Below are 16,820 nucleotides of genomic sequence, written 5' to 3'. Positions count from 1 at the left end.
TCCTCCGTGACTACCTGGTCAGGTCCACGCCCCCCTACAACCCACCCTCCCATCCTGGCATTTTCCCCTGCCACCACAGGAACTGTAAAACCTGCACGCACACCTCCTCCCTCACCTTATCCAAGGCCTTAAAGGAGCCTCCACATCCATCAAAGTTTTACCTGCACATCCACTAATATCATTTATTGTATCCATTGCTCCCGATGCAGTCTCCTCTACATTGGGGAGACTGGGCGCCTCCTAGCAGAGCGCTTAAGGGAACATCTCTGGGACACCTGCACCAATCAACCACACTGCCCCATAGCGCAACATTTCAACTTCCCCTCTCACTCTGCCGGGGACATGGAGGTCCTGGGCCTCGTTCACCACTGCTCCCTCACCACCTGACGCCTGGAGGAAGAACGCCTCATCTTCCGCCTTGGAACACTTCAACCCCAGGACATCAATGTGGACTTCAATAGTTTCCTCATTTCCCCTTCCCCCACCACACCCTAGTTCCAAACTTCCAGCTCAGCACTGTCCTCATGACTTGTCCAGACTTGTCCTCCCTGCCTATCTCCTTTTCCACCTATCCACTCTACCATCTCCTCCCTGACCTATCACCTTCAGCCCCTCCCCCACTCACCTATTGTACTCTATGCTTCTTTCTCCCCATCCCCTTCTAGCTTATCTCTCCATGCTTCAGGCTCACTGCTTTTATTCCTGATGAAGGGCCTTTGCCCGAAACGTCGATTTCACTGCTCCTTGGATGCTGCCTGAACTGCTGTGCTCTTCCAGCACCACTAATCCAGATGTCAGTGTGATTATCTCAGGCAGGAACAAAGGCTGAGATTAAATAAGCGGAATACAGGGAAATGATCACTCCCTAAAACAGGTATCGCCGGACTCAGATAGGAACAATTCTGGGTGAGATGCGGCCGGTGGGTAAACGTGATCGACCGATAAGAGGATCCATGAGTATAAACCTCAGTATTATGGCAAGACCGGGAGATCAATGGGGACTCCTGGCTCTCTCGTTAACCAGTATATGATGGAGTGACATTCACTCATTAAACAGATGAGAAAGAGTGGGTGGGATCCGTCCCAGTTCCTAGATCAACAACGAAATTGGCTCACGGGTGAAAAGAAAGATAAGACCAAGAAGATAGGTGTCCTTTGGGTCCATCAATTGGCTGCCCTCACAGGTCAGACTTTGGAATCCACAAAGAAATGGACCAAGGAAAATCAAATTCTTCAATCCCAACTAAGGAAACTGGAAAAGAAAAATCAGTTCCTGGAGGATAGTCAGTGGGGATCAATGCCACCGTATACTGCTCGAGAGGGCCTGGTCACAACCCCAGAACCATCAGATGACCCTCCCGAGGGAATTAACTCGGTCCTGGTAACTTGTAGTGGGGAAGGAGCTAACATGAATGCAAAATATAAGCAGTTTACACCAGGTGAATTGCAGCAGATCTTAGCTTCCTTGGGTCACTTACAGCCCCGCAGTAATAATGCAAAGTTTTGGGCTGAATTACATACCATCTGGGTAGGCCACCAACTACATTTAAGGGATATCCACCAACTGGTCTGGGCGGCATGCCCTCAGGACAACTGGCGTCTAGTATCTGACGGCTCTGACGTAGCTGATGCCACACAGCAATGAAGTCAAGAATATAGGAGAGGCAGATGGACCCAGGGTACCCCTATTAAATATGGGGAAAGACCTTTTAGGGTCTACCAAGAATGGTCAGGGATTCCCCAGACAGACCGCTCTGACCAGGCATTCATTCAGACTTTCAAGGACGGGCTATGTCCCGCTCACCAGGCAGTCCTAAAAATGGGGGACGTTGTTCTCCAAGACTGTGATGTCCTGGTAGAATGGGCAACAGGTATAAAAGGAAGACACAGGAGGAAAACCCGCTGTGCGCATAAAGCAGGAAAATCTAGGTGCCGTCACAAGACAAAATTTAAACCCAGATGTTATAATTGCGACAAGACTGGCCACTTTGTCCAGGATTGTAGGGAGAGGAAACAGAACAACGGGAAGCCCACTTGTGTCTGTCAGCACTGTGGCAAAAGGGGCCACTCTGAAGACACTTGCTGAGAAAAACATGGCAAACCAACAAACATCAAGAATACATTGGACTGATGTCCAGGAGCCCCCATGGGTATGGGTGATAAGGAGAGAAGGATTTAAGTGTCTGCACTGGTAGGGGGCAGACAGTGAGAGACGCTAGTGGACACGGGTGCCTCCATATCTGTGAATGACCTACCTCTGCTCACAACTAACAAAAGGAGCTATGTGAAGGGGATTATTGGAGAACGAAACCCCTGTATACTTGAGTGAGACCACTCTAGTAGAAATCAATAACCTGTATATACTGATGCGATTTTATATATGTAAAAATAATGAAGGAACACAAAGTCCTAATTGGCTGTGGAAAGGATGAATTAATCTGGCCCAGTCCTGATGGGAGAAAAGAAAGAATGGGGACTTAAGTGAGCCACTTGAGCACTGTACAAGTCACCTCCTCTATGGGATGCAATTGGCAGCCTGAGGATAATGGCTTTGGGGCCATGTGTGCCTCTGTCCCAGGGGTAAAGGCAGAGACTAAATTAGATATGGAGGGTCATGGAGGGCCTGGAACACAAGCCACACTGCCAGTACCCCATAAAACCTGAAGCCAGAAGGGCAGTTGTGGAAATTGTGAAAGGATTAATGGAGAGGGGAACTCTCCGAGACGCTACGGAGCACTAGTAACTCCCCCATGTGGCCAATCAGTAAACCTGATGGAAGTTACCATCTCACAATCGATTATAAGGCCCTAAACAGGGTCACTCCTAAATTACACCCTATAATTGCCAGTCCATCCACAATCTTAAATGGGCTCTTCCCGACCCACAAAATCTTTACTGTAATGGATATTGCAAATGTATTTTGGTCTATCCCCCTCCATCGAGACTCCCAAGATAAGTTTGCATTTACCCTTGGGGATAAACAGTAAACTTGGACCAGACTTTCTCAGGGATTCCATAATAGTCTAGCCATCTTTCACCATGTAATGAGTGAAGTACTCAGGGAGATCGGAGCTTAAATGTGTGTTGCTGAAAAAGGATTCCTGAAGAAGGGCTTATGCCCGAAACGTCAATGCTCCTGTTCCTTTGATGCTGACTGACCTGCTGCGCTTTTCCAGCAACATATTTTTAAGCTCTGATCTCCAGCATCTGCAGTCCTCACTTTTTCCTACTCAGGGAGATCGGCCTACCCCACGGCAGTACGATACTCCAACATATTGATGACATCCTCCTGGCTTCTGAATCCAAACCAAAACATCAAAAGATGCTTTACTTATTCCTGAAGCACTTGCAGGACAGAGGGTTAACAGCCAGCCCAAAGCTCAAACTGGGAAAACTAGAGTTCTTTATTTGGGACATTTAATTTCCCAAGGCATGAAAGACATGCCTGCAGACAGGAAGACAGCTAAACAACAGATGTCACAGCCCGTGACAGTCCGTGGTGTGAGAAAGGTCTTGGGTTTGTTTAATTACTGTTGGAATTTTATCCCCAGGTTTGCCAAAGTTGTCGAGCCCATACAACGATTGGTAAAAGGGGGTAAACGTGCAACAGACCTTGTTGACTGGGGACTGGAGCAAGACGACTCCTATACAAAACTGAAAGCAGAGTTAATGTCAGCACCAGGACTGGGATTACCAGATGCTAGTTAAGACTTCCACATTTACTGCAACGAAGAGGGAGGTTTTTACTCGGCAGTAGTAACCCAGTTCCACGACGATAAACATCGAGTTATACGGTATTACTCTAATGCTGAGGGTCCCGTAGAGAATGGTTTGCCCAGATGTGTAGTTGTTTTAGACTGTGCCGCATTGGTAGTGAGGGTCAGTGATTACAGGGAATATAGTCTTGCATACCAAATGTACCCTTGTAGAAATGTTAAATATAGGAAAATTATGCACTGTTTTTAACATGAGAAGGCAAAATGGGAGGCTGTTCTTTTGCCACCAACCAAATCCATTATCATTATACGAGATACCCGGGAAAACCCAGCAGAAGGGATATTAGGTGATGGTGAACCACTTGTGGGGGGGATGTGGACGATGAAGTAGAGGAAAGTGGGATAAAGGACGTATTTATGGAGGCACCAGGTGAGACCCTGTTTGTGGATGGCTTGTGGAAATATGTAGATAGTTTGCCATGAACAGAATGTGCAGTCATGAACATGGAACTACAAGTTGTCGGAGCAGGGAGAATACAAGGAGGCCTGTCAGCCCAGGTGGCGGAGTCAGTGGCCTTCACGGAGGTGACGGTAGAGGATTAACATTTACACTGAAAGTAGATATACCTTCAGGATTGTCCATCATTACATGACCGTTTGGGAAAGACAGGGTTTTGTCACCATAGGGGGCAACCCTGTCAAACATGGGCAGATAATAAAGACCTCAATGGAGAGCAACGAGCTCCCATTGGAGGCTGCGGTGTTGAAGGTCAAAGCCCACCAGAGGGAACGAGATAAACAGATCCTAAGTGGAACATTATTAAAGGGAAACAAGGCTGCTGACAAAGCTGCTCAATCAGCTCGAGAGTCAGAAGACACACATACTTTGTCTGCCACCTTTGCTGAGGACGGCCCCACCATAAGCATTACCCAACTGCACGCTGATACCAGAGGTTGAAAGTGCCAGGTGGAAGACACAGGGCGCCACGCCAGACAGAAAAGGTTTCTGAAGACCGCATAACAAGGTCTTGGCCTCCATGTGCATCCAACATACTCTTTGCAATTACACACTGGCATTTCCCACGTGGGGTATAATGCTATGATAACCAGCATTGGGAAAGAATGGTGGTGGAAGGGCAAAGGCAGAGATATCGCTTGAATCTGTCACCGCTGTGAGATGTGCGCCCAGCACAACCCAGGCACGCCCATTAAAATTAGAATGAGGCACCAGCCATGCCCAAGGGGGCCCTGGGAGCATGTACAGATAGATCTGACGGGACCTCTTCCCCAATCCCATGGGAAAAGGTATTGCTGTGTGATTATTGACCAATTCACCAGGTAGGTCGAGGCTCACCCTACCTGGAACTGCTCAGCTAACACTGTGGCAAAGATTTTAGCTGAGGTGGTGACTCCCAGGTGGGGGGGGGGGGCTGCTGTCCCCGACTGACTCGAACCAGGAGACCCATTTCACTAGAAGACTTGTAAAAACCATATGTCAGCTGATGGACATTAAACAGTAATTTCACACACCCTACCATCCACAAAGTCCTGGCATGGTGGAGCTAATGAAAAGTACTTTTCAAAGCTTCCTTGCTAAGGCCATGCAGGGCTCTGACAAACACTGGACTGAGGTCCTGCCTGCTGTACCCATGCGACTCCGGTCCACCACAAGCTGGTCGACCCGTTGGACCCCTTATGAGTTGATGACAGGTAGGGCAATGCAACTGCCCGAGTTCATCATCATGAGAAGGTTCTGAAGTTGGCCCTCTTTGTGTGGTCTGGTGTAGGTCTGACGGAAAATCTCATGAGTAATTCATGCAAGGCCCTGACCGGACAATTTATGCTGCCTGTGACAAGTTCACCTGGGAGACCATGGGTTATAACATGCAAAACTATAAAGGCTGGTTCCAACCTCACTACAATCTTTCACATACACCACAGGTGAAAGAACGCCCACAGGGACTATTTGTTTTCAATGTCATCACTCATCAGGATAGAACGCTGGAATCAGCAAACCCTGCTTCTTACCCCGTCCAGCCGCTGATCATTTCTTTCTGGAAGTATTCTAAGCCTTAAAGTTGTCAACATGACTACAGGTAAAACGTTCAAATCATTTGGACTGCAATTCAGACTGATTACCTGAGGACTTAGAATGGTACTTATTTTGTCTGTGGTCTCAAGGTCTATCCTTGGCTCTCTCCAAATTGGTCCAGATCTTGCTACCTTGCCTATGTAGTCCCTTTTGTTCGCCATTACAGTTCCCTCGCCTTCATCCCATGTCTCCATATTTTGTGCAATAGCCTACCGTGGGGAACCTTATCAAACACCTTACTGAAATCCATATACACTACATCAACCACTTTACCCTCATCCATCTGTTTGGTCCCCTTTTCAAAGAACTCAATAAGGTTGTGAGGCACGACCTACTCCTCACAAAACCGTGCTGACTATCCCTAGTCAACTTATTCATCTCTAGATGATTATAAATCCTATCTCTTAGAACTCTTTCTAACACATTACCCAGAACCGAAGTAAGGATCACAGATCTATAATTTCCAGGGCTGTCTCTACTCCCCTTCTTGAACAACGGGACAATATTTGCTATCCTCCAGTCTTCTGGCAGTATTCCTGTGGACAATAACAACATAAAGATCAAAGCCAAAGGTCGGCAACCTGGCTTTCCAGAGAATCCTAGGATGAATCCCATCCGGACCAAAGACTCATTTATTTTTTCACTTTCCAGAACTGCTAACATCTCCTCCTTAAACACCTCAATCCCATCTAGTCTAGGGGCCTGTATCTCAGTATTCATTTTGAGAGTTATGGGTTTATCAGCGACAGCATAAACCTTTGGATGAATCCTACTAGCCTTGATTGAACAATTTAGTAAAGTAACATAAAAAGTTGATCACCATCTTTTACACGACAACTTCGTGAATCATTAGACAAAATATCATAAAGGAAGCTTAATAAGTGGATAGATATCCATGATATTAAGGGAAAATTGCAGAATGGTCAGAAAGCAAAAGATGATGGTGGGTAGATAGCTTTTAATCTGAAGATGGTTCCCCAAGGTCAGTTTTAGTTCTGTTACACTTTGCAATTTTATTAATAGCCTAGACTTGAGTGCAAAGGGCAACATTAAAGAATTTGTAGAAACTGTGACAAAGCTGTTGATCATGTTGTGGATAGTTGTAGAAGTCAGGATGACTTGGATAGGATTGTGAAGTGGATGGAAACCTGATTAGATAAAGTTCAGTGCAGAAAAATGTGAAGTGATCCAGTGATATGAAATGATGTTGTACTATCAAAGTCAATATTTTGAAAGGTGTAGATGATCGGAGACCTTGCTGTTCATATGTATAAATCCTTAATGGTGGCAGGGTAGGTTGCAATAGCAGTTGAAAGCAATGGATCACTTGGTGGGCTTTATAAATCATTAAAGCCATCAGCTGGAGTACTGATAACAATTTTGGGCATCACAGTTCAAGAAATGTATAAAGACAATACGAAAAAGTACAAAAAAAGTCACTAGAATGTTACTGATATTGAAACATTTCAGTTATGAGGAGAGGTTGGAAAAGCTGGATTTCTTTTCATACAATGGAGAGGTCACGTAGGTTAAAAAGAAATTTGAGGTAACAAGGTTTTGATAAATGGGAAAAATTATTCCGACTCAATGATTGGGTGCCATGGATTTAAACCCACTGGAAAATATCGAGAGAGGAGAAACTGGAATGATTCCCTGAAGTTAATGGAATTTACTTCCATAAATATTTTTAAAAGGAGAGTTCGGAAGTATTTGGGGATGAGGAATTCTTGAGGGAAAAATACAAGAATGGTGGATGAAGCAAGACTTTTTTTTCTCCCCAAAAGAATCAATACGGGTACAACAGACTGAGTAACTTTCTTTTTTGCTTTAACTTTCCATGTTTCTATGAAAAGCTGAATCATGGTATTTTACTGTAGAACTGAAATGGTTAAACGAAAAAGCCATAAATATTTAGCACCTACCAGTATCGAAACTTTGAACCCAATGTAAAGTAATGTGCAAAGAAGTTCTTCTGCGGAGGTAGTGGTCTTTCTAGTCGGAAGAATGTATGATGCTCCACACAAGCCTTCCACAAATTCTTACAAGCGCGGTAGTTTCCCATATTAAAACCTAGTAATGTTTCTCTTGAATCATGCTGACAGGGAAGAAATTGAGAAAATGAATGGACTATACAAATCTCTCTTTAGAACTTCTGTTCAGTTTGGTTAGCGTGGCAAAACAAAACTTGCAGTCCAGTGCAACAGAAATTTCCACTGGAATGACATGATAAATTGACTTTTCATATAAAAAACATGCATTCTGGGATCTTACGCAAAAACTTTTTGAAAGGCTTGACAAATTTGTTGCAGGCAAGCATCAATCTATAAAATACAATAACTCCTGTGCATTAAAACTTTCCAATCTCCTGGCTATATGCTGGGCAGGGCTTATGTCAATAATATTAACAATTTTTGAGCTTAGTATGCATTATCCCCACCAGATTCAATTCACCGCTCTGGTGCTATAGCCCCAAACTGAAGCAAGCTTGTCAGATTGACTCAAAGTGGTCACTGTTAAGATTAGATTAGATTACTTAGTGTAGAAACAGGCCCTTTGGCCCAACAAGTCCACACTGACCCGCAACTCACCCAGACCCATTCCCCTTCACCTAACACTACGGGCAATTCACCTAACCTGCACATTTTTGGACTGTGGGAGGAAACCGGAGCACCTGGAGGAAACCCACACAGACACGGGGAGAATGTGCAAACTCCACACAGAGAGTCGCCCGAGGTGGGAGTTGAACCTGGGTCTTTGGCACTGTGAGGCAGCAGTGCTAACCACTGTGCCGCCCAGATCTATCACAGCGATTCTTGTGTTTACTTTAGGGGTGTATGAATTCCACTTATCAGCAACATCAGTGCAAATGAAATTTTATATCACTAACAGAATTAGCATCAGCAACACAGGAACAAGTCACTTAGTTTAACTGGGCCACACAAGTGTTCAAATTTCACACAAACCACCACTTCCCATCCTAATACATGTTCCACTATTTTCCTTTTTCTCACGTACAGAGGAACCTCTATTTTCTGAAGGACACAGGCTGGGGGTATTTCGTTCAGTTAATCGAATTCTGGATAACAATTTAGCCGAGCATCAGGACCTTGCAATCTTGCCGGATAATCCGATATTCGGATAATCAAATGCCAGATATTGAGGTTGTTTTGTACCGTAAAGTCCCCCTTCAAATGCATCAAGATTATCTGCTAGATGTACATAAGGGCAAAGGGACTGGAGGCAAGATAATGACTAGTACAAGATGTGTGTTGAATGCTGATGTTCCCATTTCCTTTGATATAAATACTTCATTAAGTGACAGTCTAGCTTTTAGCTTCCATTCAGATTGCTACAATTAATTAAAAGAGACAATCCACAGTCAATATGTTAACATGTTTCTTTTTCAGATTCTGAGGGATCTCAGTGTAATTTCACAGATTTTCTTTTCTGGTTCCAACATTTATAAGGTTTCAGTTTATTTCTGAAATGGAATTAGTATTTCTTTAAGAGATCATCTTTGCAGCCTTTTGGTTCACTTGAACATACGCGTGCAACCACAGGATAGGAGCTTGATCTATGACACCTCTCACGGCAGTATGCTGTGCAAAAATAGATTTCTGTTGATTCATGCCCTTTATATCTAATGGATGTCAACTGGCTATCTATCCTTCTTTCCTCAGAGTACTTGATAACTTCTGAAGTCCTGTTCCACAGAAGTTGCATTACATATGCTGAGTCTTTTAATAAATCTGACTTGGAAACCTGGTCCTTCAAAATAATGATCACAGGTGCAAAAGATTTTAAAAATTAAATAGCTTCAAAAACTAACATTTCTAAGTTATGCACGAATGTCGCCTACAAAATTTGCCAGATCACAATCCGCAAATATCATATCTGACCAATATTTATCATGCTCTGTTGATGACCAGCTTTTAAAAAAAACTTTTCTGGAACTTCTTAAGGACTATCTTAAAGGTGTTATTTTACCAGGGTACACCTCCAAATAAGGGTGTCAACAGCATAGGTCTTATCGTATAAGATCCATTATAATTTAGAAGAATACGAAATGCAACACATTTTAAGCTCTGATCCCCAGCATCTGCAGTCCTCACTTTCTCTTAATGGACTTCAATACCAAAGCATTAACATACACCAGTGCAATCACATCAATTATTGATCACAGTTTGGTATATCACATTCTTAAAATAAAAGATCTAGTTTGATAGTTATAATGATTTTCCATTAGCTGAGAAAGAAGCTGCAAATTTTCAAGCAAACAGAGCAAAACTAATGCTTGATTAAAATGTTCTGGTCATCAAAAGATGCTAAATGATGTTAATTCTCATTATGAATGAATTCACAAATATCTGTTATATAGTTTCTAGTTATAAAATAAAAATGAAGTAACTAGTCAAAATAATTTCAAATACATCAAAGCTGAACTTTACACCACATCTCAGTCTCAGAGGATTGAGAGCAAAACTGCATTTGCATGCCAAAATATCATGCAAAAACAAACTAGCTGATCTGTCTTGTAAAATGACTATTTGTAGATTTCCTCATGCACCAATCTGAATATCACAGTGCAACTTGCACCAAATTTCACTCAGCAAGCTATTTCTAGAATTCAGTTTCTACACTGAAGATTAAGGCTCATACTGTCCAGTGACTTAGTGTGGCTTGAAATGTATTTTTCAAAACCTTAATTCACTTGCAGTCTGGTTTGTGACTTCAACTTTGAAATAACTAAATAAAGTGAGTTTTGACAAAATGCATTTTATTTTATTTGTTATGCAGCCTCTTTCCAGTCTTGCATTCTTCCTTGTGCCTTCAGCCCTTTGACAGACTTGCATTTCAATAACACCATTTCCTCAACTGAGATTCTGAACATGTGGAAAATCTCCAGCTTCAGGTTATAACCCACAATCAACAATCGGTACAGGACCCAAAGGGAACATTCTGCCAACATTTTCACAAATGAAACTAATGAAACTCTGGCTGCTTCCAAAGGAAGGCTGAGTTTATTGCCACGGGAACTGCAAGGAGTCACTCAATCAGAGCAATCACAATACTCGTGACATCACTTTGTAAGACTTGTGTAATGGCTTCATACTTAAAGTGTTAAGATTATTTTGTGTAGCAATAAATTTAGTGGTGATTCTGAAAGTAATTATAAAACTGTTGACCAGAGGAGCTCTGGTCACATTGTTTCACCTGCTGCTTCATTTACTGTCCCACTGCCTGAAATGACAAGCCAGATGACAAACAGGGCATTGAGAAAAGTGACAAGCAGGCTACAGATGGGAGAAACAAGACAGACAGCAAGGGGAATGATGAGCAGGTCACAGTGGGCTGCACTGAGAGCAGCAAGCAGGGTGTTGAGAGCGAGGCTGCAACAATGAGCTCACAACAACAGAAGCATCAACGTTTTGTTCCAATGCGGAGTGGATGCACAATACTGCACTGATTTAATGCTTCAGTGCACTGGAATGCAATTAGGACGATTTTTTTCTCTTAAAAAGATATTCCAGTGATAAATTTTACACAGAATAAAAGTCAGAATCTTCATTCTTTAATTATCAACTCTAACAGTTGGCCAGATAAACAGCAATATCTTCAAAGTGTACACTATCAGACACTGATAGCAATTCATTATTCATGTCAAACAAATATTTATAGGTGGTGTACCCTGAATGTTAGCAAAAATATCAATGACTGTAAATCCAGTAATCAAAAATTAAGAAATAAATGCAATGATTGTAGCATTGACAATACAGAATTGCTGTCAAGTAGGAATTGCTGAGTATAAAGCAAGTACATATTCCAGTTTTTCCCAAGACAAATTAAGCCTGTCAAATAGAAATGTTCAAATAGAATTTGTTCCTTAATGGGATGTGGCTGTTTATTGGCGAGGCCAGAATGTTGGGCTCACCTTGAACTACTCTAGAATTAAATTTTTAGCTTAGTGATTGGTGAGCTGCCGTTAGGACTTCCTGTACGTGTCTCTGTTTAGCCTGTCCGAGGATGTTTATGCTGTCCCAGTCAAAGTGGAGTCCTTCTCTTTATGTAAGGATATTAGCGATAGTGGGTTGCTATCTTGGTGGCTAGTTGCTGTTCGTGTATCCTGGTGGCTAGTTTTCAGTCTGTCTGTCCAATGTAATGTTTGTTACAGGCTTAAAGCTAGTCACCAGGATACACAAACACTAACTAGCTACCAAAAGAAAAGACCATTATCACTAGTATCCTTACATACAGAGGAAGGGGGACACCATTTTGACTGGGATAATACCCAGGCTAAACAGAGACATGCACAAGAATTCCTAGAGGCCTGGCATTCAAACCGGAGCTCCATCAATAAACACATCTTTTTGGACACCATTTACCAACCTCTGAGAAAGAGAACCGGTAATGATATCACCCATCTTAACAGACCAAGACACTTAAATAGAAAGCATGTCAGAGCACCAGTGCCTCACTGGAGGCTCACTGTGATGCTACTGAGCATGGTGATGAAAGGCCTGAAAACAAACCTGCCTGCTCAATCAGCAAACTTACAACCTAAAAACTATAAGAAAGCTGCTCTCATTCAGTAGCTCTCACAGAAAGCTGCCCTGTCGGCAGTTGACATTGGCAGGTACACAGAATAGGATGAAGACCAGTGCCGACATCACGCACGTGCAGGATGCTACGAAGACCGGAGTCGGCGTCACTCATGCATAGACACTGGTGCATGTGCAGAATGGCAAGAACATCGCCACACATGCAGAATGGCGCTGAGATTTCTGTGTGTACATTGACACAAATGCAGAATGAAGTGCGCGAACCAATCCCCACTGGAATCATGCCATTGCCAACGGAAGTGAGCCCTTCATCAGTAACATAACTTGCCAACTTTTATATTTGATGTCCCGGCCAATAAAGGCAAGGGTGATGCTGTATGCTTTCCTGACCATCTTATCCACTGGTGTTGCCACTTTCAAGGATGTGCACTTCTGAATGCCCAGATTCCTCTGTATTTTAATGCTCCTAAGGGCTATGCGATTTATTATATAGTTCACATTTGAATTTGATCTTCCAAAATGCAACACTTTGCATTTGTCCAGATTAAACTCCATTTGCTATCTCTCTGCCTAAATCTGCAATCTATCTATATCCCGCTATGTCCTTTGACAATCCTATCTGCAACTCCACCAATTTGGGTATCATCCACAAATTTACCAATCAGACCACCTTCATTTTCCTCCATATTATTTACCTAAATTATAAATAACAATGGCCAGCACTGCTCCCTGCATAAAACCACTAGTTACTCATCTCCATTCTGAAAAGCACCCTTCGATCGCTACTCTGTCTTCTATGATCAAGCCAGTTTTGTATCTATCTAGCCAGCTCACCCTGGATCCCATGAGACTCTACCATCTGTATCAGTCTATCATGAGGTACTTTGTCACATGCCTTACTAATGTCCATGTGGACAATATCCACTGCCCTTCCCTCATCAAAAACTCAAACTGGTGAGACATTACCTTCCCTGCACAAACCCATGCTGCCTATTACTAACAAGTCCATTTGCTTGCATATGTGAATAAATCCTGTCTCGCACTATCTTCTCCAAAAGCTTCCCCACCACTGATGTCAGGCTCACCACCCTCTAATTACCTGGATGATCTCGGTTTCCTCTGGAATTTTGCCTGAGGCCAAAGAGAATGCAAAGATCTGTTAAGGCCAGTTACTTTCTCCTTTGCCTCCTTCAGTATCCTAGGATAGATCCCATCTGGCCCTGGGGAACTGTATTACGATAGACAAGTCAAGGCACCTAACACTTCCTCCTTCATTATGGTAACCTGCGCGAGAGTATTTACACACCTTTCCCTAACTTCAACATCCCTCTCTTTGGTGAATAGTGATATAAAGGACTCATTAAGAATTTCATCCATTTCTTCTGGTTCCACACATCTCCCTCCTTTATCCTTGAGTACACCTATTATTTCCATAGCTACCCTCTTGCTCCTAATTTATGTATGAAATACTTTGGGATTCTCCTTAACCCTGAAGGCTAAGCACATGTCAAAGGCCCTTTTAACCCGAACTTCCCAAATAAGCTTCTTCCTACTTTCTCTATATTCTTCAAAGACCTTTGTCTGTTTTACCTCTGTGTTTCGACCTTTTTTTTGACTATGGTGATAATTTCCTGTCATCCAAACTTCCTGAATCTTGCCATTTCTGTCCTTAATTTTCACAGGAACATGTCTGTCCTGCACTCTAATTAACTGATCTGCCATGCAGTTGGAGCCCTCAGAGAGAGAGGCATGAAAGGGGTAGTTAGACAAGGAGATTGTGGGTTCAGGTTAGGACACGGGAAAAACTGAATAAATGATAATAAGAGCTGAAAATAGGAGAATACAGGTGAGCTGCACTGAATGTAAACCAAATAATGTGATAATGGGCTGGGAAGTACTTAAGAATAGGTGATTGCTGTAAAAGTACAATGTTAAATGTTATACCAGGAACGGGTGTGGGGTGAGTTAAAAAAAAAGGAAGGATTGAAACAGGCTGTTAAATTACTGAACTCGATGTCGAGTCCTGAGTCCTAGAGGTTGTAGGGTCCCCAAATAGAAATTGAGATGTTGTCCTCTGAGCTTGCACTGAGGTATGCTGGAGATGGTGTTCTTTGAACTTATGCTGAGGTTCACTAGAGCACTGAAGTAGGCCTGCAACAGAAATGTTGGCCTGGGAACATAGTCGTGTTGAAGTGGCAGGCAATTGGAAGCTTGTGGTTGTGGAATGGATTCCTTACATGAAGCAGGATGTGAGTATGTATAGTCAAAATACCTGAGAGGATTGGTGGGTTCACAGTGTGTATCAATGGCTAGCCTAACCCCAGTAATGGAAATAGATATGTTGAGGAAGGCAACAGAGTAGTCACAGATGGGCAAGGGCTGTATGGAAACTAAATGCAAAATTTATCAATTCACTGATTCATAATGAGAATGAGAAACAGCACAAATTATGTTATTGATGCACCAGAAAAATCCAAGACGGTAGTGCTAGCAGAATAGGCAGTATCTGGGCTCTTGGGCCCATCCACTTCAGGTGGTTGCTTCTTCCCTGACCCTCTGTCTTCTATTTCTTTTCTTTGTCGTCTTCCTGTTGGTTGCAGTGGAAGGGGAGACATCGCAGAGATAAGTGGCTAAAGCATGATTCGTGGCAAGGCAGCCATCAGTCTGGCAGTACAGCCAGGGACTCCTGGTTGTGATCGCCCAGAGCAGGGACTCCAGGTTGTTGGTAAGGTAGCAGTGGAGTTGGGGTTACTGGTAGCAGGGATAGTGTGGGTCCAGCGTGGATTCCAGCATCGACCGGCCCAAAAATGAAGAAATAGTGCCTGACGTTGATGGGTTTGGCACAACTGACAGCACGGGTGTTGGTGGTCAGCCAGTTGAGGGCTGGATCCATGGTGAAGATGGTAAAGCAAAGATGGATTTCCTTTCAGCTTTATCTTTCTTTTCTTGATGTATTCAAATGGTGCAGGATTGTAGCAACAGTGAAGCTTGTCACTGCAATTTCATTGCAGAGGACAAGTGACAATAAATCGTCCTTCATTTAGAGTTGTGGGGAGGGGCCAGAGTAGGGCTGGAACAAGGAATATCTCATATATGCCAAAAAGAGATAGTTACAACAGGGTCCATGCAGGAATCCATGGCCAAACCTTTGATTTGAGGAAAATGAGAAGAATTAAAGGAAAAGTTGTTCAAAGTTTAGATGAGCTTGTTGAGGCAAAGGATGGTAGTAGAGGATGTGGACCGGTTCAGGCGTCCTTTTCAGGAAGAAGTTAACGAGGTCATTGATATCAGGCCATTCTGATGGTGATGAATAGATAAAGGGATTGCATGTTCATGGTGAAGAGACAATGGCTGTTGTCCGCAAACCGGAAATTTTGAAATGCATTTTCAGTGTCAGAAAAATCATGGATGTAAGTGGGAGGGATTGAACAAAGGGAGAAAAAAATTGAGTCAACGTAGGAAGAAATAACTTCCAAGGAACCGGCAGAAAAAAAATGGGTCTGCCCAGGCAGTGCTGTTTGTTGGGGAGAAGATAGAAGGAGGTTGAATGGGGTTCAGGAACTATAAGTTGGGAGGCTGTCAAGGGGAGATTCCCAGGTGAGATGAGGTTGGTGACACGTTGGCCTGATTTTCAATGGTGGGGGTCATGATCCGGGGGCGATAGTAGGGGTCTGAGAGCTGGTGCTCTGCTTCCACAATATAGAGCTTCGTACCAACATTGTTGGCAGCCTCATGACTGTCAGGATTGGATCTGAGAGCATGAAGCGTAATTAGCTCAGAGGGAGAATACGTTTGAATGGGTATGGGTCAGGGGGAGAACTAAGGTGACATTGGAAAGGTGAAACACAGATTAGGTGACTGTTTTGCAGAACATTCTGAAAACAAAAATGAGCCCAAGCTTCCAGTTGCCTGCCACTTCATCACACCATCACGTTCCCCGGCCAACAGTTCTATCGCAAACCTGCTGCAGTGCTCCAGTGAACCTCAGTACACGTCAAAAGAACACAACCTCATTTTCTGCTTAGAGACCCTGCAAACTCTAGGATTCAACCTCGAGTTGAAGAACTTCACAGCGTGATTCCATCTTTGTGTTTTCTTTACCTACCCACACCCAGCCCTGTAATGACATTGGTTGCTTTTAGTATAGTCACCAATTCTCACGGACTCCTCGGCCTAATGTCACGTTATATGGGCTGCACTCGGCACATTTCACCTATATTTGCCAAGTCATAGCTCTTATTGTTACTTATTCAGGTTTTCTTCTGTCCTGGCCTGTCAATTAAGGACAAAAGGGTAACTATGGAGAGAACAGGGCCCCTCAAAGATCAGCAAGATAGCCTTTGTGTGAAGCCACAGAAATGGGGGAGATACAAAACAAGTATTTTACATCAATATTTACTATGGAAAAGGATATGGAAGATATAGAATGTAGGAACATAGATGGTGATACCT

At 43.2% G+C, this 16,820-nt stretch overlaps 1 protein-coding gene across 3 annotated transcripts in view; it reads right to left on the bottom strand.

The window, feature by feature from the left end:
* ptpn4a (protein tyrosine phosphatase non-receptor type 4a) overlaps nt 1–16,820 on the bottom strand; it is a 439,903-nt gene that overhangs the window by 86,614 nt on the left and 336,469 nt on the right. For all 3 annotated transcript variants that reach the window (XM_060827024.1, XM_060827026.1, XM_060827025.1), the window contains exon 12: nt 7,731–7,903. In XM_060827024.1, coding sequence (XP_060683007.1) covers nt 7,731–7,903 — 173 coding nt within the window. The remainder of the gene's footprint in view (nt 1–7,730; nt 7,904–16,820) is intronic.

Source organism: Hemiscyllium ocellatum, chromosome 7 (genome assembly GCF_020745735.1).
Source record: "Hemiscyllium ocellatum isolate sHemOce1 chromosome 7, sHemOce1.pat.X.cur, whole genome shotgun sequence".
NCBI lineage: Eukaryota > Metazoa > Chordata > Chondrichthyes > Orectolobiformes > Hemiscylliidae > Hemiscyllium > Hemiscyllium ocellatum.
The sequence above is the reverse complement of the archived record's forward strand: the minus strand, read 5'-3'. Positions and strand labels throughout refer to the sequence as shown.